This window comes from Delphinus delphis, chromosome 3 (genome assembly GCF_949987515.2).
Source record: "Delphinus delphis chromosome 3, mDelDel1.2, whole genome shotgun sequence".
Lineage (NCBI taxonomy): Eukaryota > Metazoa > Chordata > Mammalia > Artiodactyla > Delphinidae > Delphinus > Delphinus delphis.
The window spans coordinates 111,661,896-111,683,821 of NC_082685.1; the positions used below are offsets into that span (position 1 = coordinate 111,661,896).

Sequence of the window (21,926 nt, forward strand, 5' to 3'; positions counted from 1 at the left end):
CATAAAATCAAAGTGGATTTTCTTTTCTTTCTTTATATTTTAATATTTGTCCCTACCCCACCCTTCAAGAAAGTATTTTTCTTAACCTAATGTTTGGTGTTTCTTATCCACAATTCCCATCTCCCTAGCCATCTTCCCACTGGCCATGAGACCCAGTTCTAACACAAAACTAGAATTCCTTCCCTGGGACTTACAGTAAAGCTTTTGCTTTCCTGATAAAAAGGAACAGATTCAGTTGGCTCAATTTTTTTTTTTAATACTTGATTGGATTCTGCATTTATTTTGCTCCTTATACCTGTCTAAAAGCTTAAAGACTTTTGAACTTGACAGAATTCTGCACAATTTCAAATTCTCAGCATCATATAATTCCATCTACGTTTAAAATGCTATCTGATTGAATTCTGGTTACCTCACATGGCTTTTTATAATCGGCTTTTGCACCTTAAGAGATCAGCTTATAGTCATGCTGCATATTACAGTATTGTTACCTCAATTAATAGGAAATTTATTTCAAGGAAGTACATGAGAATAAGTAGTACAGAAATAGGAATCTTAACCATGTGATCAGTCTTCATAAGAAGGTATTGTAGGAAAAATCATGTAGTTAGTTGTCAGTTGGCTCAATTATTCACTACTCTTCCATCATCACTCTTCCTTCTTCAGTGGAATGTTAAAGTGGTACCTAAAGATACAGCAGCCATCTGGCAACCATGAGGATAAGAACCAACACACTAGGGCTAGTGGAGTTGGAAGCTAGAGAAGCCTGGGTTCCTAACAGCATCTTTAAGCCATTGAACCAGCCTTTGACTGGTAACTTACAGGATTACTTATACACTGAACAATAAGCACCCGTCTCTCAAGAAACTGTCAGTTGGATTTTCTGCTTCTTTGCAGCCAAACACATTGCGAACTGATACACTCATCAACCTAACTTCAAACTTGTAATTTTAAAACATTTTAAAGCAGTTTTAGTAATTTTTTAATAAAGATAGTAGTTTCATGAGATTTAAATGAAATAAATGCACTCAGTATTGTTTTTCTGTATGATGAAAATAGAAAGTTGCCTTTCCTAAATTCTTCATATCCTGTAATTTGAAAAACTTTCACCACATGTTCAATAATGTCAGTGAATAATGCTACTAGAAAATGAGGGGTTTTGTTTTAAGAAAGCAAGTTTGCAGATGAGGTATTATTTTTTTCACACATATCTTAACACAGTATGGTCACTCCATTTTATTCTTTACTTAAAAATTAATATCTTAAAAGACATATCTTAACTATTTAAGACTAAGCCACTCCATTTTCTACACTTTTACTACAAAATTGAAGATAAAATATTCTCTACTAGATAAGCTGCATTAAGTGTTCCTCTGATAGTAATGGATATATACCCTTGCTTACCTATTTTTAAAAGTTCTATGTCAAATGGCATATTTACCATAACTGCATATTTTTGTAAAAAAAAAAAAATATATATATATATATATATATATATATATATACGTTTTCTAGTTCAGGTAACAGATGTATTTCTCTGCAGATAGTGTTGAGAAATATTTCAAACCTTTTTTAGCTGTGATATTTAAGCCAAGCAGATCTCTGTATGCTTTCATTGCACCTATTTAACTGCATAGTATTGAGAAGAATGTTTATTTATTAAGCATTTAGTCAGCTTTAATGTGTTTTTTCCTTAGTACCAAGGATGATTGCTTCAGTGTTAATATTCAGCCTCCTGTTGGAGAACTGCTTTTACCTGTGGCCATGTCAGAGAAAGATTTTAAGAAAGAGCAAGGTGAGAGATTATTACAATTTACTAGAAATTGGCATCCCAAATAACATGTGCTCATTCCTCTGGCTGGTCTCTAAAATAAATTACCATATGTACATAGCCATTAACAGATGTCAATGCACAGTCTTCCAATTTTTGCTAATGCTTTGCGCTTATAAAATAACCCTAAAGGTATATGTTTGTCTACATTCCTGGCATACTTGCAAATTGATTAATATGTCTTTTAAATAATAAATTGATTCTTAATTAACTTTTCAATTCTTGGAGTTTTGGTTTGTCAATCTAATGATATATTCATGTGTTTTGTATTAGTGAAAATGTCAGGAATTTGGGACTTAGCAAAGTCTCATCACTGTACATGTTTCTGTATTTCCTCTTACTATAGAACTGTTTTTCGTGTTCTACTAATATATTTTTCCCTGTACACATTAGAGTGCCCTTTCAAAATAAAATCCTAATTATAGCATTAAAATACCTCCATTTTCTTTTGACCTTATTCTGTATTGAAGAAATGCTATGCTGTCAGGCTATATCAGAGCTGAAACATTTTAAAATAAGCACCAAAAAAAAAAAATATTTTCAGCATAATGAAAGCATTAATATCTTAGGCTTGCCCTAGAGTTAGGCATACTTTCTAATAAAAACAATTTTTGTCATGTATGAATAAGGGAAAACAACTGTCTCATTTTATGTGTTTAAGAATTGAATTTATAAAAACTAGGACATATTTAAATGGTATAGTCAGCAATGTTTTAAAGTTTATGTGAATCTAGGCTATTTTTTCCTTTGGAGGGGGTTATCAAAGATTCCCTTTATCTTGAGGTCATTAAATCATACCTGTCAAGCTTTCACAAAGTACAGGCAAACACAAATATCTACACCTAAAGAGAAGGGCTTGCTTCCTGGCACTCTATCATGTAGTGCCAGAGACTTTTTTTTTTTTTTAAACTATGAACCTTTGCAATTCACAATGTCAGAAGGACCTGTTGTAGAAGAATCTCACAAAGAAAATCTCATACACGACTGTAAATTAATAGTAACCTTTTATTCTGCCTTATTTTTAAGTGATAAAAAAGAATGACTAAATCCATCTTTGAGTTTACTTTTCTTGGATGTTGATTATTGCTATAGAAAGTCATATATGTGATTTTATTTTTCTATTGACCAATTGAATTGATTCTTACATTTGCTATTCTTACCCTTTGCTGGCTAAAGCCTGCCTCTCTGCTTTACACCTGCTCAGCAAACCCAGGTGAGTGGCACATAGGGACTGAATAAAGCCTTGGCACATTTATTGTTAAGGGGATATTCCTTTTTTTGAAAAGTGCAGCTAAAGTATTTCTAAAGCAGCAGATTATTATATATCTTTTCTCTTCCTCAACTTTGGTTTAGAATTATGTACTTGATATTTTGATCAAGTTTTTTGTGCTCTGCTGTGACTGAGGGATTTTTTTCCCTGACTAGCCATACAGAACTGTAATCACGTGAGAGAGGAGCGCTTGGAGAACAGCTGTGGTCCTCTGTGGAGATGTTGCCAAAATTCCTTTTTCTTCTGCCATTTTACTTCTATGGTTGTTGATTATTTGTCTGAATAAATCTGGCAGCTGTTTGCTATGTTTAATAGAGCAGAAAGGCTACTCTGAATAAAGCTATTTGAAAATTTGTTTATATGGAGTATTTGTAAATCCTTGCAAGTCTCTTGGCATTTCTGTATCATGCTTTCTGTCCTCCTAAGTTCATTCTTTGATGTGGGACTTGATGCTGACAAATTTACCGCAGGTTTAAAGAGTTTTCAATAGCATCCTTTTAGTTCTAGATTTCAGCTGCTTTGGTAATAGAGGTCTCAATTCTCAACTTTACACATGTATTTATTTGTTATACTACTCTAGGAAGAGCTTAGCTTATTTTGCAGAAGATACCTATAAATGACTCATTAACTGAAAATTCTAAATCAGAATAAAAATCACTTTCCTCAGATTTTATCAGTGCAAACTTCGGGAAGTTAAAATGCCAATAAAGTTAAGAAATGTCTGCGTGCATCATTACATGCTAGCTTTAACTTGTTTTTCTACTTTAAATAAAATGAATTTACACACTTAATATCTCGTTTCACAGGGCATATATTTCAAGACTCAAGAAATGTATTAAATGTATTAACTGGGATTTAACTGAAGAAATTATAATTAAAAACATGAGAAATTTGGTTCTATTTTTATACAGATGTGCATATTTGAAAAGTGTATATAATATTAAATAAGAATACTTCTAACAGGTTGTACATATTAGATTAATATTTTTTAAACGGAAATGTTTTATTCCTAATATACAGCCTGCTCTATCACTTTTTCTCAGTTGTTGCATTTAGAGTTCCATGACCAAACATGCATTTTTATAAGGTTGGTAGTCAAAGTACTAAACAAAAGATTGGTTTATTGTATATTTTGAAGTTATCCAGAGTATTCATATTATGAGCCTTAACCAGAAGCCATAATTTTTTCATTATTATGAGTTTTGAGCCTTGCAAAGTTAGTTCATGATCTAGCTCTGGGATGATTTCACTACTATCAATAGGATCTCTGTTTTACTTTTAAAACTGTAATTGCGTTTCTTGAAGCAGTTTTAATTGTAAGAGACCCAAGCCAACTGCTTATTCCAAATTTCCTCCTCTTATTCATTTTCTTCTTATGAATTAAATTGGAAATCTAAAACTTACAAGAAATTTTTAAAATCTTTTCTTATTTTATTTACATTTTAGCAGTTAATTACAGCTGATTAACCTAAATTAAGTGCTGTCCAGTGCCTCACCAAAATTAGGTAAATTCTAATGAAGCAAAATTCTGTATCTGAGAATTTTAAAATATTTCTCCAGTAACTTTACCTTTATTGTGCATGAGCAGGCTGTATAGTATTTGAAGTCTGTTTTTGTAGAAGAAACTTTTAATGATATCTTGGCATATTTTTCTTTCTCGTTAATTTAAGAATACCTGATATATTTTCATTTAGAAAAAATCGCTGGTTTAAGAAACCTAGAATGGCTACTTAATTTCATTATGATTTATACCTCCGTCTTCTGGGTTGCTAGCTAGCAAGATGCTAATTCTTTAAATGGCCAGACATTCACTATTTTCTGGCCCTTAACCACCGCAGGCAATCATATTTGATGCCCCTTAATTAGAGCACCTTTTTTTCTTTCCAGGTTCTTTTTCCACCTCAGCAATCGAGACAATACATTTGCTTACCATGCTGCTCTCCTAAGTGTTCTTTTGCATGTAAATTAATCTTGATTCAGTTTACACTGTCATGCTGAGTGGTACAAATTGCCTATAACAATAAAACAGCATGAGTTAAAAATAAAGGGGGGTGGGAAGGCAGATTGAATGTGTGCCTTACTTGATAGCATGTTACTTTGCTTTATGCCAATACATTAGCTGGCGATAATGAATCTTCTGTTCTGAAAAGCATGGTTTAGTTGATTTTTTTTAATTTTACTTCAGTGGAGCAATACCTTGTCTCTTATAGACCAAGTTAGACAAACCATTAATGACAAGAGTGTTAAGGTTAAATATGAAGCAATGCATTCACTTCTCTGAGTGCTATCCATCTTTCCATTTACAGGAGCTTGACAAAAGTACTGGCTTTGTACAACATTTCCTTTAATTACAGGCGGAGGGAAACAGGCTTTTAACATAAACATAGTTGCATTCATTTATTCAGAAGTTGCTCTTCAATAGAGCTTAATGGAGAAGGTTTAAATCCTAAATGAGTATACACATCTCTCAGCAGTGTTATGTCAGCAGCCACTGTGCTTTACTTAAAAGCAGTGTTTGCTTGTGTGGTTTTTAAAGCTTTTGCCTAATATTGAAGTTATACAGTCTAAGACAGAACATAGTGTCCCCGAGTTTGAAAGTGGTTAGTAAAAACTGTTCTTTGTTAAAAGCTAAGTAAGTCTTTTTACAGTGTTAGGCTTTAGTCTTCATGCTGCTAAATCATAGGGGTTTTAAAATGTTTCTGTTGTATTTGCAATAAATAACAAAATTAAATACATAATCCTAAAGGTGGAGGGCCTTTTGAAAACATAAAATCAGCTTTTACCATTTTCATAAATTTTATAAACTATTGTACACATATCATATGTCTCAAAAGATAATCATTTTTAGTAGATACCGTTAGGAGTCAATGACTTACATCACAGGTCCAGATAGATGGCATTTATTATAACTATTTTGGTTTTATTTAACCGGGTACTTAATTTCAGTATTTGTTCCAAGAGTTTGATATGTTATTGAATTTGTCCTTTGAACATTTGTACATAAGATTCTGATATTAATGGCATGCCTTGTGTTAATTCTATATGGTTTTTGTTCATGATTTTGCTTAACTTAATTTCTTTCTTAAATATTATTTGAAATGTCTCTGGGATTTAAGTTTTTCCAATTTACATTGTTTCCTTTGTGTTCAAATGTTTTTGCTTCAGAAATTTCAGTTGTTTTTGTCAGTAACCATAGTTCCACTTACTAGGCAAATACTGTTATCACTAAGTGTAGCTTAGATACTTGTCTATGTTTTAGAACCACGTAACTGTTCGGTGACTTTCAGTCACTGTTGAGATAACTTTGATCCATTATATTGAGACCAATATAGAAACAATATAGAAACAATATAGTGTTTCTAGTTATTCCAGAAACACTTTGATTTGTTCTGAAGCAGCATTTGGTAAGAGAGATCTTTGAATGAAAAGGAGAAGGAAAAAAACCAAACTCCTAAAAAGTAAAACCTTAATAGTTTATAAAGCCCAAATTAATTGTGTATATTTTAAAGGGAGTGAAATTGGAATTTTATCTTTGTGATTCTATGCTTTTATCAATCTTAGTATTTAAAATCAGGTTATTAAGAGTGATGTTTGACTGCATTTTTACACATTTTTCAACACAACGAGGATTTTAAAAAAATTTTTAATCAGTTGCAGTTCATTTTAATTTTATGAAAATTATCTTGTAAATTACATTCTGAAGTGGTATTTCTTCTCTTAAAAAGTTTTTAAATTTTGGCTATGAATTTTAAATTGTTTAATATAATTTTCATAAAGAAATTAGTAAAAGGGAGCCGCCTTTTGCTCTTACAGGAATGCTAACGGGAATGAATGAAACTTCTACTGTAATTATTGCTGCACCGCAGAATTTCACTTCCTCTGTGATCCTTCAGAAGGTTGTAAACGTAGCCAACGTAGGTGTAGTCCCTTCTGGCCAAGATAATATACACAGGTAGGTTCACTGACACGTGATGTGGAGATAACTTGTCTACATGTATAAATCTATACTTTTCAATTCATAATTTTCCTTGAAAATAAAAACCCCTAAACATATATGTGCCCCTCCTTTTTTATGATGATACATTTGATTGATTGGTTTGGATTAAGGCCCTCTTCCCTATTTCATACAATCCTTAGTACACAGATACGGGCTTTCCTGAAAGATACAGATAGTATACCTGCATTTTATAGTAGCTTGGTGATTTGTAAAGGTACCTTGTGTGAGATATGGCTGAGAATTTCTTATTTCACCAGATTCAGTGAATTCCAGGAAGAACTGTTTTATAAAGCAATGGATTTGGACTTTTTTACTTGAAAAGGGGGAAGTTTGGGTATAGATTTCCTTTTGACAGCAATTCCCTAAGGCTGCTTCCAGTAATAAGGAGCTGCTAGACAACCAACATGGGGCCAAATGCAGCTTCTGTTTCTTAGGCCAGGAAATATCTTCACCACCAACCATCTAAAACATGAGGTCCACGTTATTTGTCCTTAAAGGTAACAGAAAATGTGATTAGTATGTGCCTTCTTTGTATCCTTATGAATGCTAGTGGCTTGAAATGAAAGTAAAATAATTACTCCTTAAATAAACATGCAGTTGTTACTTAGTCCTCTGTGAGTTTAAAGGAATTCATTGCAAACTATCTTTTAATTCCTCTGCCATTCTACTGCCAAGGGCATACTTCCACCATTACATTTAGGAAATAAATTGAAAATCAAAGAGAACGCCTTCAACCCTTTAAAAATGTATTTTTAAATTAATACAGGGGCAAGAGAGGCCGATCTGGATTTTTTTAGACTCAGTTCTGCCATTATTGGGCTTTATAACTTCTCCTTATGGGCTTTAAGTACCTCATCTGTTTGGAAATTGATGGCAGGGAAAGAAGGTGATTGAAATGAAATTCTGTTATCTATGGAAGAACATTGGACTTGACATCAGAAGAGCTGAGTTCAAGTCTTGATCTGCCATTACAGAGTTGCCTAACTTCATCTACTAATCATGACAGAATGAAAACTGCATGTACTAGTCAAAAATCAAATTTGCCTTGTGCCTTTTTTTTTTTTTTTTTGCGAAGAGGAGGTCCAAGTAAGTTGCTCAAGAGATCTGATGCTTCCATTTCTTAATTTTTGATAAGCCCTATCTATCTCACATAGGGTGGTGATAAAATAATAAAATGGATATAAGGTCATCATATTGGTACCGCCATGCAAATATACACCTTATCTATCAGTTAGTGTTGGTCAATAGAGGAAAAAATGAACAAAAAGAAGGCTTTTAGTAAAAATTTTTGGTTCTGAGTCTTCCTTGTTTTGTTTTCTGCTTTAAATACTTTTTTTCACTTTCCTGAGTGATTTTCTTCAGCAGAAGTTGTTCTGTTTTATTTATGGATCCTTTGAATTATTGAAATTACTAAAACACCAAAGTATTGTACATCAACTTTAACTTTTAGCTTATGCTGTATGAAATTTTACCTGACACATCTAATATCCAGCAATACTTCAGTCTTATTTTAATATGTTCCTTTGTAGTAGACAAAACAACATAGGGTAACCCTTGTTTATGTTGGAACTTCTAATTAAGTTTTTGTTTTGCTTTGTATGTGGGTTTTTAACTTTTCTGAAAGCAATGACAGTGTTCCAGGTTTTTGTTTCTTAGAAGAAAATAGCCAGATTACCTTCTCAAAACCAACTGATATGAAAGCCATTTTCCTATTGGGAAAAAGACTAAGTAAGACACTTAGCACAGTTGTATAATTCTTATTAAAGCATAAAGTTTGCCTATAACTTGTCTTGGTGGTTTAGAACTTAATGCCTGTTCACAGGATTAAGTTACAGTCAATTCTCAATTATCCATACCAGTGCAGGGGAGACACACAACTAGGAACCATTTCTATCTGCCTTTGGAGTGCAGAGTTTGCACTTATACTTAATGGCCATGGTCCTCATACACTTCTGCAATGTGTTGACACTTTTCCAGTCCAGCCTTATCACAGTGGCCTGGTATTTGGCTCTGTAACTGGGTGGAGGAGCCGGAAGTGAATAAAATGAGCCAAAAGTGAATAAAATGCCTATATATAATTCTAAATAGGCTGTGCTATCTTAACCTGCCTCACAAGTCTCATTGTACTTATTGAAAATGTTTTACATTTGCTTTTTTTATAGTAAGGTATGGCTATAATAATGTTTTAAATTTTAGAAGCCTTCCAATAAATACCTAGAGTTATTTGTAGTTTTCATACAGATATTGACAAAAATTACTATCCCACAAATGTAACATTTTTTGCCATTCTTTTATGCTCAGTAAGTTAAAACTGAAATAAACAGTTGGTAGTACAGTCTATACCAATAGCTTTCTTAATTTCATTTAAAATGAAATAGCAATTACTGTTTATAATAACAAAAATTAACAGTTTACCACTTTATTGAATTGTATTAATGTTTTTGACAGTGTTCAGTAGGGGATTACCCTGTGGGATGAATGAGTTTATATATCTAAGCCTTTATATGATTTAATTGTTAGTAATAAAATTGAAATCTCTATGAGATTTTTGAATGACTTCTCTATTCATCTGTGGTAGTTGCTTTTTTGAGTTTATGAAAAATAGGACCGAAACCATTATTGTATTTATTAATGGTAATCATTTTTAATAAAAAAACAATAAGCTTGAAAAGCATTTTGACCATTAGTATTTTAAGAAATTAAAATTTTCAGTACAATAAATTATTCTTGGCTGGCCTACCTATGTTCTATTTAATTTTTCAGGATCTTTCATTTCTGAGAGGACTTTTTAATTAGCATTAGAATATTCTTTCTGACCATTCAATGAATTAAGTTCCCATTGTCTAGTTTTAGGATAATATATTCCTACTACTCTTTACAATTTGAATATTTTTTACATTAAATACCAAGTTAAAAAGTATTTAACATAAGAATTAGCTAAGAAAAAGTGAATCTTCATTAATATGTAGAAGTGTGTAACAGTATAAAGTAGAAATTTTAATTGAATATGTAAGAGAAAATGGTTCCTAACACATTAGCAGCAAATACCTCCATTAAGAAAAAGTCAATTAAAGGAGCACAAGTTTTATGGAATTCAATTCAAAAACCAGGAGCATTTTCAGCCTAGTTAACCGGTTTCAAAGATCAGTTGAGAAAGTAGAACTACTTTCAGATTATGTGACATTTAGTTTTGATTTTCTAAATGAACCATAGAATCAGAAAGCCAACCAGTATACTATTGAAAGACTTAATTTTATCTTCATTTCTGTGGTATGTACTTACTGATTGAAAAAGCTGCTCTTTGAGAACAATACCATCTTATTGAGATCTACAGAGTTATGGTCATTGTGCCAATCTGCCGTTTTCCAAATTACAGTTACCACATGATAAGGGGTAATAGAGAAGTCAGAATCAAAAAAATCATAAAAAGCATTTATTAAATATATAGCCGAACATCTTCACGTCCTATGTTAGATACTCACATATAAGAATGTGAGACACTGTGAAAGTCTTAAAACACATTATTTAAAACAATATTAATAGAGTATATACAAAGGGCAGAATGAACAACAGTAAACCAGTAAATGAATAGACGGAAAAGTTAAAAGGTGAAGATTTTATGTGTTTTAGGAGAGGTTAGAGAGACTAGCATTGGAAATCCTAGGTTTATCCCGGGCCAGAAAAAATTTCTTGTGTCCCTCCAAAAAAGAAATTAAGTGTTTATGAAGGAGATTCGTATTCAATAGTGTAGAAACTGAGGTGCATTTGCTTTAATTACATTGCTTGTCCTCTGATAAACTAATGAATAAAAATGACCAAAATGCAGAAGCCAAAAAATCTATACCTTCAAAATCTCTAACGTTGTTCTGTATAAAAGAACTATGTGGGAGTTTGTGTAAAACTCAGATTCCTGGGACCCACACCCAAAAACTCAGATTCAGGACTGCTGGGGCAGGACCCAGTATTCCAAGTGGTTGCAGATAAGTGTTCCAAAAGTTCATAGTTAATGCTAGCCACATGGCATGTTTTAAAATACATTTTTCTGTGTTTATGTTTCTTTTTTACAGGTTAGTCATTCAGGAACATCAGTAAACAAGATGTTTGATTTAGGTTTTTCTTCTTTTTATCCAGTGTGTTCCAGCCAAGAAAGTCTTTTGTTAACTAGAGTAGCACATTACAGTGGTAGCTCTGAAACAGTCTTAGACCATAAGTAAAAGTTTGCCTTTCAGCAGTCTCAACATTTTGCATTTTAACCCAGTTTCAGGAATTCTGACATTCATATACAGTAGTATTGTTTAAAACAGTTGTCATACAACCTACTTATTTTTCCCTTTCGTGAACAACAAATTGACCTTATAAGGGGTGATATTTGAGTGAAAACAGAAAGCCATGTCTCTGCCACGATTCTATTTTAGTTCTTACCTTATTCAGTAAGACCTTAGGACAGCTTTCATTAACTTGTATTCAGTACTTACGTTCTTTTTTTCCCCCTGTATATCGTAATCTATGGTTTGGATTTTGTTTATCCTGTCACTTTTTTAATTTGCAAATTTTGAACATATACAACCTGTGAATAATTACAATCCTTACAGAATAAATGTTGTTTTACTGTTGTTACTTAGGTCCTTAACTATTAGAAAAATCAGGTGTTGTGAATGGAACTGTGAATCCATGGCAACCTAGTAGCCAACTTTTTAATTTATCAACACATTTAAAGACAGTTTATTGTTTTAGGATTAAAATAAATTTTTTTTACTTAAAGTAGTTGTAAAGAACAACTTATTTCATTTCTAGTCCTTATCCAGTGAATCACTGTTGTATACATGTTTATGGTTATTAATAGGGGAAATACTGGTATATACCATTGTTTCTATCCTAAAATATCTATATTGTGTAACTCCTTCATTCAATATTTTTTGAAGACCTTTGTGACAGATTTTGTTGCTGCTAGGGTTAGAAACATGAATGACATAGTTACTTCTTGGTGGGAGTCTTTTATATTTTCCTTTTCTTGGTTCTTAGGTTGATCAACCTTTGGGTTATTGTTTTTGTTTGCTAGTTGTTTTATTTCTTTTCCCCTGATAACTATGGAATATTTAAATACTGGGTCATTTTGAAGGACCATAATGGTTAAGAATGACATTTGATGGCTTGGTGCCCTAGTTTTATAAGCCTGATACTATAGTCACCATACTTCATCTGTCTTAAAACAAAAGTTTGTACAAACAGTTGTTAATATAAAGATGCCAGGCTTCGGTCTTTTCTATAATATGACAAATTGGAGAGAATGTCCAGTGGTTAGGACTTGGCACTTTCACTGCAGAGGGCCCGGGGTTCAATCCCTGGTCAGGGAACTAAGATCCCCACAAGCCACGTGTCACAGCCAAAAAAAAAACAAACAAATAAACAGACAAAAAACAAATTGGCATCTCAAACCAGGACTAAGATTTGTGGAACCTATTTCGTGATCAGAGTTTTTCTCACATTGGTGGTTGTCCACTAGAGGGCAGCACTGCTTTTTATCTGACTGCTTTGATCTCTGCAGGCTCTGAGCAGCAATTCATTGAAAAGCAAATGTGGACCTCTAATTTTTACACAGAGGCGGCGTATTTGGATATTTCAGAAATAACCAAACTGCAGTTGATTTTTGCTTTAAAACATTGTATATTTAAATTTTATTTAATTCCACTGTTTGTGAAGTAATATTCTACAATGTAACAATTTTACAAATAGGAATATATAAATGTTTTCATGTAAAAATGAAAGAAAGGTATTCTTGATGATTTTCCTTCTGGGTTGACAATTTTATAAGGAATCAAAGAGAATGGGGTAATAATTTATTTGTTTTACTCTCTGGTTTTCTGTTAAGTCCTATCCCACCCCACCCGCACCAAACAGACAAACCAAAAATGCTCTGGAATAACTGGAATGTTTCGTATCTCCTTTGAGAAAGTGCACTTAGATTTTCTTAGCTTTCCTGTATAAAGAGAATGCATCGTTGACAAGATAGTGTAGGGAATCACTTTTTATACCAATTCTAAAGATTAGAATAGAAAATAGAAAGTCCTAAATTCTGATGGTAGCTTATTTTTTGTTTTAACTATTCTAATCAGAATGTTAAAGGAAAACACTACAATATTGCTGGCTTTTTTAAAAATAATAGGGAAAAATACATTGCTTTGGATAAATTGTCTAAACTTGAACCACATGTAAATATTTTCTTAATATTAATTCAATAGTGTAATGAGCTTAATTTCAAAATACACTTTTATAGTCAACGAAATGGGATTTTTTTACAACTTACAAATTCTCTGCCTTTTGAAAATGTTATGCTATATTAACTCAAAATTATAAGGGTTTATCATTTTAAATCCTTTGGAAAATAATACTCCAAATCAACATTCTTTGGTATTCGATGTTAGGAGGCTTATTCAAACCAGTATTTCTTACGTATAGTCATTGTGCGACTTCATTACACATTTGTCAACTTTGGACTAATTATTTTTATATAGCTAGGGCAGGGCACTGCATCTTGTGATCGTCTTTCTTACTAATAGGATTCTGTCTGCTTCAGCAGACAGTAATTGAAGGCTTCATGTACAGAGTGGGAAAAAAAAAAGTTTTAGCCTGAGTGGGCCATTGTCACAGCTCCTGGTAACCAGTAGAACAGAAAACACAAGAAAATTGAACTCAGAATAGAAAAATCAGAAACCAGGAAGACTATCCAAGAGAAGAAAAAGCATGTCTTTGAGCTGTTGCGTTAAGTGTAGCAAATATGATTCTGCGTAAAAAAGTTTTATGTTTCTGAATACCCTGGAGATTGATGCAGCCTCTCAGATAAATATTTTTTAATTCATGTTGTTCTATCAACATTTCAGTTATTAAAACAGTTGAGTTGTAGGATTCTTTTCCTTCCAACAAAGAGCATTTAAGGTCCATAGGCATTTTCCTACAAATCTAGAAGAAGTATGGTTTAAGTGCATGAAGGAGTAAGTCCGTGCGTCGTAAATAATATATTTGTTCAAATTCATTGTCATTATTTGACCTGTTCTCGTAATTTTGTCAGTAGTTAAAACAAATTAACTTTTTTAGAAGAGTAGTACATACTTTGATTTAGGTTTGGCAACCACCTTATTTCATCTTTTTCTTTAAATCTTAGGAACTTCAAAGATTAAATGTCAGTTGTTAGAGACAATAGACAAAAAGACATTTAACAAGATGAAATACAAATATATCCAAACAGTTTTACCTTCTCAGTTGGTGATTAGAAACAGTGAGTGCTTGGTGGTAGGATGAAAATGAAAAATACCTAGCTGGTATCCTTTTAATAACATGGAGCCCATCTTATGTAGGCAATACATCTGTAACTGTCATCCACTTATTGTTCTCATCTGTGGTGTTACTGGTGTTTGAGGTTGGTTGGTCTCCCAGTCGTCCCTCCCTACATTACAGCTCCATTCAACGTTTTGTATTTTTCATTGCTGGTGTGTCTTTTGAAGGAGTGGGGGTGGGGAATGTTTGTTTATTTTTTTTAATCTTTAAAGGCAGAACTTTAAAATGTGTTGTGGCAAAGCATCAAGTCAAGATGCTTTGAATTACAGAATATTACAAATCAGGTACACAACTTTTGAAGAGAAAAATCTTCCTTCTTAAAGTTTCTGGAACAATAATAGATTATATGCATATTAGGTAAATAAGAAAAACCTTAATTTACCTGTTGACAGTTAAAAAACAAATATTAAGAGGGCATTTTGCATGTATTAAGAGAATGTGTGTGATCTAGAATCAGAAAGGTTGGGTTCAAATTCCTCCTCAACCATTCACTAGCTATATGTCCCTGAGCGAGTTTCTCAACGTCTTTGGGCCTCAGTTTCCTCACCTACAGATTGATCTGACTCAGAATCAAATGAAGTAATGCAAGTGAAGTACTTAGTACCCAGTGCACACAGCATTTAATAAATGATAGCTGCTATTATCATTACAGTGATCAAAAACTTCACAGATTTTCTGGAAAAAAAATTGTCAGTGTGATCTTAGTTTGAGGCCAAGTACAAAGGTTCTTATGTCTGCCATTAAATTTAGTATGCAGGTATTTGACCCAAGCTGTCTTTATAATCAGTGTTTCTTACATCCCAAAGCTAGCTATTTGTTATTTACCAACTAGTACTCTTTCCATAACTATCTTTTAAACTATCTTTTAAATAGCCTGTTTGGAAGTTAAATGATTAATAAATTTTGGGGGGAGGGGGTGGCTTCTGCTTTCATGGACCAAAACAAACCAATTGTAATCATGCTGTGTTCCAATTAAATACATCCTTTTGAACTGTGAAATGAGAATGTCAGAACATCTGATCTTCTGGTCTTCTGCTTTAAAACATTGCTTCTATCATTTGTGCCCATTAGAACATACAGACCTAGTTAAAAGGCAGTAGCTTTCACACCAGGTAACAGATTTTATTGCTAGGATGATTTGCTTAGCGTGTTTCCACTGCAGTGTAAGCAAATGCCTCTTATGTGCCCCTATTCTTTCCAGTATTGAGCATTTTGTGGTATTAGGATTTTTAAAACAGGTACAAGACACTAGTTTTAATCTCTGTAAACATACTGACATCAAAATTGACATTTATCTCTGCTGAGTTTATATTATTGTAACATCAACCCTAAGTTTTAATAGAAAAGAGATAAAATGTGCTTTAGGGCTGTGCAACCCTGACAGTCAACAGTCAGTAGGAACTTTTGCGTTCCTTTTCAGACACAGTCTTCTTCTCCGTGTTCCCAAGGCAAAAGTGTTAAGTTAAATAAAGACTATCATTGACATAATGATAACCCTGTCAGAAATAGGGACCTCTGCTGAAATATTTGTTGAATGAAGATTTGGTGATGACCACATGTGTGGGGAAAGTTGCATAAATGGGTGAGACAATAGAGCCACCTAGTATCTATCATCTGGTGACATGGTTTAACAGAAATACAGAAACAGGGCTCTCCTATGAAGCAGAAGAACCTCGAAAATTTGGACAAAAGAAATGCAGAAACCTGCAAGGGGTGATAGAAAAGAGAGGTCATTTCAGGGCTGGTGATCTTGTGTTCTCTCAAAGAGGCAGCTGAGTTGCCCAGTTCCTAATCTCGTGTATGGGCGTCTAAAGAGCAAATGGGTATGTATGTCCAGAGCTTTATAAAACCTCTTTAAAAACATTGGTATGGTTTCTGTTCCTAAACTGGCTCTACTTATAGTTGCTTCTCTCAGTGGAAAAACTGCTCTATCAGATTCCTTACAAGTCTTCAGCATGTTTGGAGCGAGTACACAAATAAATGTCTACGAAGGTTTCTAACACACTTTGTCTACCACCCATTAACTAACATTTTAAAACACGACTTAAAAGTGTTGATAATATGTTCATCTTAGTAAAATTAGCATATTTGTCTTGCTTTTGATGCATTATTCTAATTATTGTTGGAAAATTGATTTTCATGATTCGATTTAGGCCAAAAATGGCTTGTTAGGTCCCCACACAAAAAAAAAAAAAGAAAAGAGAAAGAAAGAATCTAATATGTTATGGGATTTTGATGTTATTTTTTTAAAAAAACTCAAAAAAGAAATTACTTTTCATTTAAAGAGAATCTGCTTCCTGCTTAAGTGGCTAATATTTTAATTAAGTCAGGAGTGAAGTTTTTCTGAGTGTCTCCTGATAAACTCCCTCTTTTATGTTGATGGTAATTAAACAGATCCCCGAGGACGCCGTGGGCTCTGTGCAAGGCCCATGCTAATTGTCAGACATGAGACACTGACCAGTTGGTTGGCTCTTGAATAGGCCACAGCGCGCTGTCAGCGCAGCAGTCTGATTTTTATGTATTGTGAGCTGCTGTCAGGGCTAACTGGGTGCCATTGTGGCTGAAGATGTTGCGCAGATTGAGGCAGATGGCTCAGATTCAGACACGTGTCCTCCAGAAAGGGGAAAGGGGATCAGCCCTGCAGAGTGGGGTCACAGCAGGTCACAGACCTGCTCTACACTTGCTAGTGTTTTCAAAAGCTCATGCGCAGCAACTTTGTTTTTCTCCAGTCATCCCTGCAAGCAAACCCCGTCCCCCACCCCGTCCCCCCAAAAGTGTGGAACATGCTCTACGTGGAAAATGGAGGCCTAGGAGGGGACCACCCTCTTCCCGTCTCTGGGGCTCAACTGTGCAGGCAGAATGAATTAGCAGGATTGACAGAAGTTCATTGTGCCTCCAACGGCTTTGCAGTCAATTGCAGTGCTTAAAAGGCTAGTTTTGCTTTTAATTTCGTGTAATTAGTAGGTTCTTCGTGTCTCGGAATTTAGTAATGGAGCCTTAGACCTCAAGTTTCCTCTTTTACATTCTAAAGCAGAAAGAAGATCTAACGTTATGAACGTTAAAAAAAATACAAGCGGAGGGAGCAGGGTGTTGCACTTGGCTCTCACGTGATTCTGTTACATGTCATCAACATTAGAGATTGAAGCTGAATATTGAACATGTCTGAATTCATTGAAACTTATGAAGAGTTTATAATGCACACAAAATTAATGTCTTGCATAATCATTTTCAGATGAGGAATTAAAAGTTCAAGCTCTTTGAGAAAGGTACCTTTTTCTTAACATGTTTTAAAGATAAAAATAGAGTGGTTTATTTTAAATGGCACTATGCATGGTGAAATGTTAAATATCAAATGAATAAATGATTCCCAAATATGTAGTAATAGAGAATTATTCACATGCGTCTATTGGTCAAACTAATAAGTAAAATAGAATTCCTTTTTCTGTTCTGTTCCAAAGATACACTGAAATTACCTGCTTGTGGTAAGCATGGTGCTGGGCAGTTTATTGATTTTTCAGAAGAATGCTTGGCTTTGGGTTTCTGGCAGTAGGGAACCTGTAATAAATTATTGAGAAAAAAACGAGTTATTTTAAACCTATTTGAATGTATGCTGTCTCCTTCTTTCCCCTCATGATAAAAGGTCTCTCTCTCTCTCTTTTTTTTTTTTCTTCCAGGTTTGCAGCTAAAACTGTGCACAGTGGGTCATTGATGCTAGTCACGGTGGAACTGAAGGAAGACTCTACAGCCCAGCTTATCATAAACACTGAGAAAACTGTGATTGGTTCTCTTCTGCTGCGGGAGCTGAAGCCTGTCCTGTCCCAGGGGTAACCTGCTCACATCTGGACTTCAGAATCTGGCACACAACAAAAGTGCCTGGCATCCACTACTGCTGCCTTTCATTTATAATAATAGCCCTTCCATCTGGCAGTGGGGGAAGAATACACTCTGGACATTCTTGTCTCCTGCTTTAGAATGCTAGTGTGTATCTATCATGTATGCAGTACTTTCCCCCTTTTCGCTTTGCTAACCAAAGAACATATATTTTACTGTCAGTGATCCCAACTCCTAAATCCATGTGGCATTTTCTCTGTCCTGCTACTCCTGGCCTTCTCGGCTCCCGTCTCTTTTTCAACAATGATGGACATGAATTAGATACTTAAAGTTCATTGTAAATCATCTTCCCTCTCGCAGGAAGCAAAAATTAGCCTAGAAATAGTATAAATGGCCTCTCAGCTTGGTATGTGAAAATGGGATAGCATACTTTTTTAGAATTAAATTCAAAAGCAACGATTTGTCTGTAAAATTTTGTTCTATGAATTTCCTGGTGTTGTAACTGGTCATCATGAAATTATCTCTGAATAATAAGGTAAATAAACTAGCACCTGAATAATATTTGTCTTTGCATTTTTAATGAGAAATTGTTTATAATCCGTAAGTTCATATGCTGAGGTTTCCTTAAAATAAATATTTTGAGTGTTATATAATGCAGAGAAACAATGGGGTTTAGTTAGTGAAAGAAAAACTACTTTCAAACCAGGTAGATTTTCTACTTATGTCATAGTTAACTTCAAGAAAAAAGTTGATATGTTTAATAACAAAAATAAAAATCTTCATGTCTCTTTATGTACAATTTTGATCTCTTAGTAGAGATCTGATTACAAGGCCTATTACAACTACTGAAGAAATTCTTTGAAACTCATTGTTTCTTTACAAATCTCGATGCCCAACTTTGATGGACTGACTGATGCCTTTGGAAACTAACTAATATAAACTAAATGATAGAAATCTTAAAAACTAGTTATATGATCAACATTTTAGCACTTTGCCCTAGAGTATTTTATTGCTAACTTAGGCAAGGTACTGTTTTTATTGATTGCTCTATAATCAGAAAACTTCTTCCTAATACTTTTAAAAGTTGAAATTGTATTTACCTTTCTGATACAAGCTAATAATAGGCTCTAAGACAGTTCCCTTTGTATAGAGCCACATAATGATTTTTTGAAAGTAAAAAAGAAAGGTACATTGATTGAAACATTGTAGAACATATATAAAGAGTAAAGAAAAACAGAAAAAAACATTCTTGGAACATTCGGGCTGTAAAAAATTATTTCGATTTTTAAGTTTGTGAGCTGGAGAGAGCAAACAAGCTTGTTAAAATGTCCTGCTCCTGAAATGCAGCAGTTGCTCTGCGGGAGGTATTACTGAGGCAGGCACATGTTCTCCTTCACTCTGGAGAAACGTATACTGGGATAGTACTCATGCCAAGAAGCACCTCTGTAATTGCAGCCCTTTGGCATTTCCATTATTAACCCTATTTCTTAGGGCTTTACAACTTCGGATTTTTAAGTCAATAACTTTTTGAAACACTGTAAAGAATTTGACAGGCTAAATACTTATTTTCTGAAAAACGTATTTGGACTTACTGTCATCAAAGCAGAGGGGGAAATGCATGTTGTGATGTAGAGATTTTTATTTTCCTTAAATTGGGGCACTCATCTTTGAAAATAGATCACGCATTTGTCTGTTTTTTAAAACTAAGAAAATTTCAGTAGGATTTTACCTTTGAATAAGATAGTAATTTTGACTGCTAATTTTTAGATTTAAAATGTATATTAAATTAATATGTTGTGGTATGCTAACAGTTGAAACCACTTGAATATCAGTAGCTTATTATCATTAAAATATTTTTTCCCATAAGTGAAATTAGAGAAATGACCACAGTCCCAAGTTTAAGGTTTAGGGGTTTTTTTGTTGTTTTTTACCTTTCTTTGGTACAGTGATTCAGAGTTCCTGGCCTCATGTTTTCCTTTAACATTATCATAATCCATGATTATCTTTTAAATTGTTCCATTGAGTCAGGTTAGTCAATGTTGCATTCTTAATTCCAGCTATAGTTTTTCATTTTAATGCCCACTTAATGGGACATTATATGTACACCAATCTTGAAGAATGGCTCTCATAGTATATTTCAGACAGCCTCATTTTGGGTATCACAATACATCTGCTTTATTATAAGAAAAGGAGAATGTTTTTATTCTGAAAAGACTATAATAATGAACTGATCAAATTAAAAGACTGGATACTTGCCCTTCCCAATAACTATTTGCAAACATTTGAATAACTTTATAGTAAGCTTATGAAAAGTTTGCCCTTGTAACTTGTGTTTCTGTGGTTAAAATTTTAAATGTTGGGACTTCCCTGGTGGCCCAGTTGTTAAGAATCCACCTGCCAACGCAGGGGACACGGGTTCGAGCCCTGGTCTGGGAAGATCCCACATGCTGCGGAGCAGCTAAGCCCATGCACCACAACTACTGAAGCCCACGTGCTCTAGGGCCCGCATGCTGCAACTACTGAAGCCCGCACGCCTAGAGCCCGTACTCCGCAACAAGAGAAGCCACCGCAAGGAGAAGCCCTGCGCCCCGCAATGAAAAGTAGCCCCCGCTCGCTGCAACCAGAGAAAGCCTGCGCCCAGCAACAAGACCCAACTCAGCCAAAAGTAAATAAAATGTTTTTAAAAATATTTTTTAAAAATTGTTAATGTTAACATTAGAGAAGACAAGAATCCAGAATGCCAAATAACATAAAGGGAGGCGTGAAAAAAGTTGGAACAGCTAAAGGAGAACCTAAGATCTTTCACCTTCTTTGTTCCTTCTCTGTAATCTCTCTGACCTTATAGAAAACTTTGTTTAAAGGGGGAAAACTCTTTCGCATAATGGGAGGGGAGGAATAAAAAGCCCTATGTTATAACACAAAATTAACAGAGCCTTACTATTACCTTTCTATTTAAAGACCGCGTCCACCGTGGAGCATGACAAACTGCAGTAACCCTTGTCAGGGATGTGGGAAAACAGAAGATGTGCTCTGTCCCCCGAGAAACCTATAGTCCAGTTGGCCATAAATGAAGACATGGCAGTGTGGACTTGGCTAAGTTAGGGAGCACTAGTTTGTAAACAAATCTCGCTTACGTACTAATACAGGCTCAACTCCTCCCCAACCCCTGCTCACTCCAGGTGCCGAGTCAGCCCCAGAGGCCTGCTGAGCCCATGTCCTCGTCTCTCCTCTCCCAGATGACCCGACCAGACAGGGTGCACGCTTTGTTCCTCCATCAACAGGAGGTCAGTTAACTGAAAGACAATTACTTTCCCACCGTGTGCTTGCTTATTTTTTTTACATCTTTGTCCTTCCCACCTACCTTCCAACTTGGCCAGTTAGTTACCTCAGGAAGTTTTCATGATCACTTTCACTCTCTTCTCAAGATTTCAGAGAAACAAAAAAATCAAGTTTGTGATAGTGTTGTTGTCTTAGATGAATGGAAATTGTGTTTGATAGGAAAATATGCCCTTTGATGGACCAGAAGATTCTTTTCTGAGTCTTAACAGACTCTACCTCCTTTCTTTATATGACTTCCCAACAAATAGCATCTGATACAATTAAATGAGTGCTTTACTCTCCTCCTATTTTGGTAACATTACTCTGTTTTTTTCCACCACTTTTCAACT

General features: G+C 34.3%; 1 protein-coding gene across 3 annotated transcripts in view; it reads left to right on the forward strand.

The window, feature by feature from the left end:
* AP3B1 (adaptor related protein complex 3 subunit beta 1) overlaps positions 1-18,811 on the forward strand; it is a 274,430-nt gene extending 255,619 nt beyond the window's left edge. For 2 of the 3 annotated variants that reach the window (XM_060009263.1, XM_060009260.1), the window contains 3 exons: positions 1,695-1,792; positions 6,912-7,050; positions 18,102-18,811. In XM_060009263.1, coding sequence (XP_059865246.1) covers positions 1,695-1,792; positions 6,912-7,050; positions 18,102-18,255 — 391 coding nt within the window. In that variant the 3' untranslated portion in view covers positions 18,256-18,811. Of the gene's footprint in view, positions 1-1,694; positions 1,793-3,253; positions 3,454-6,911; positions 7,051-18,101 lie in introns of those variants that run through there. The other variant, XM_060009262.1, reaches the window with a different exon arrangement.
* Positions 18,812-21,926: the final 3,115 nt, after the last annotated feature.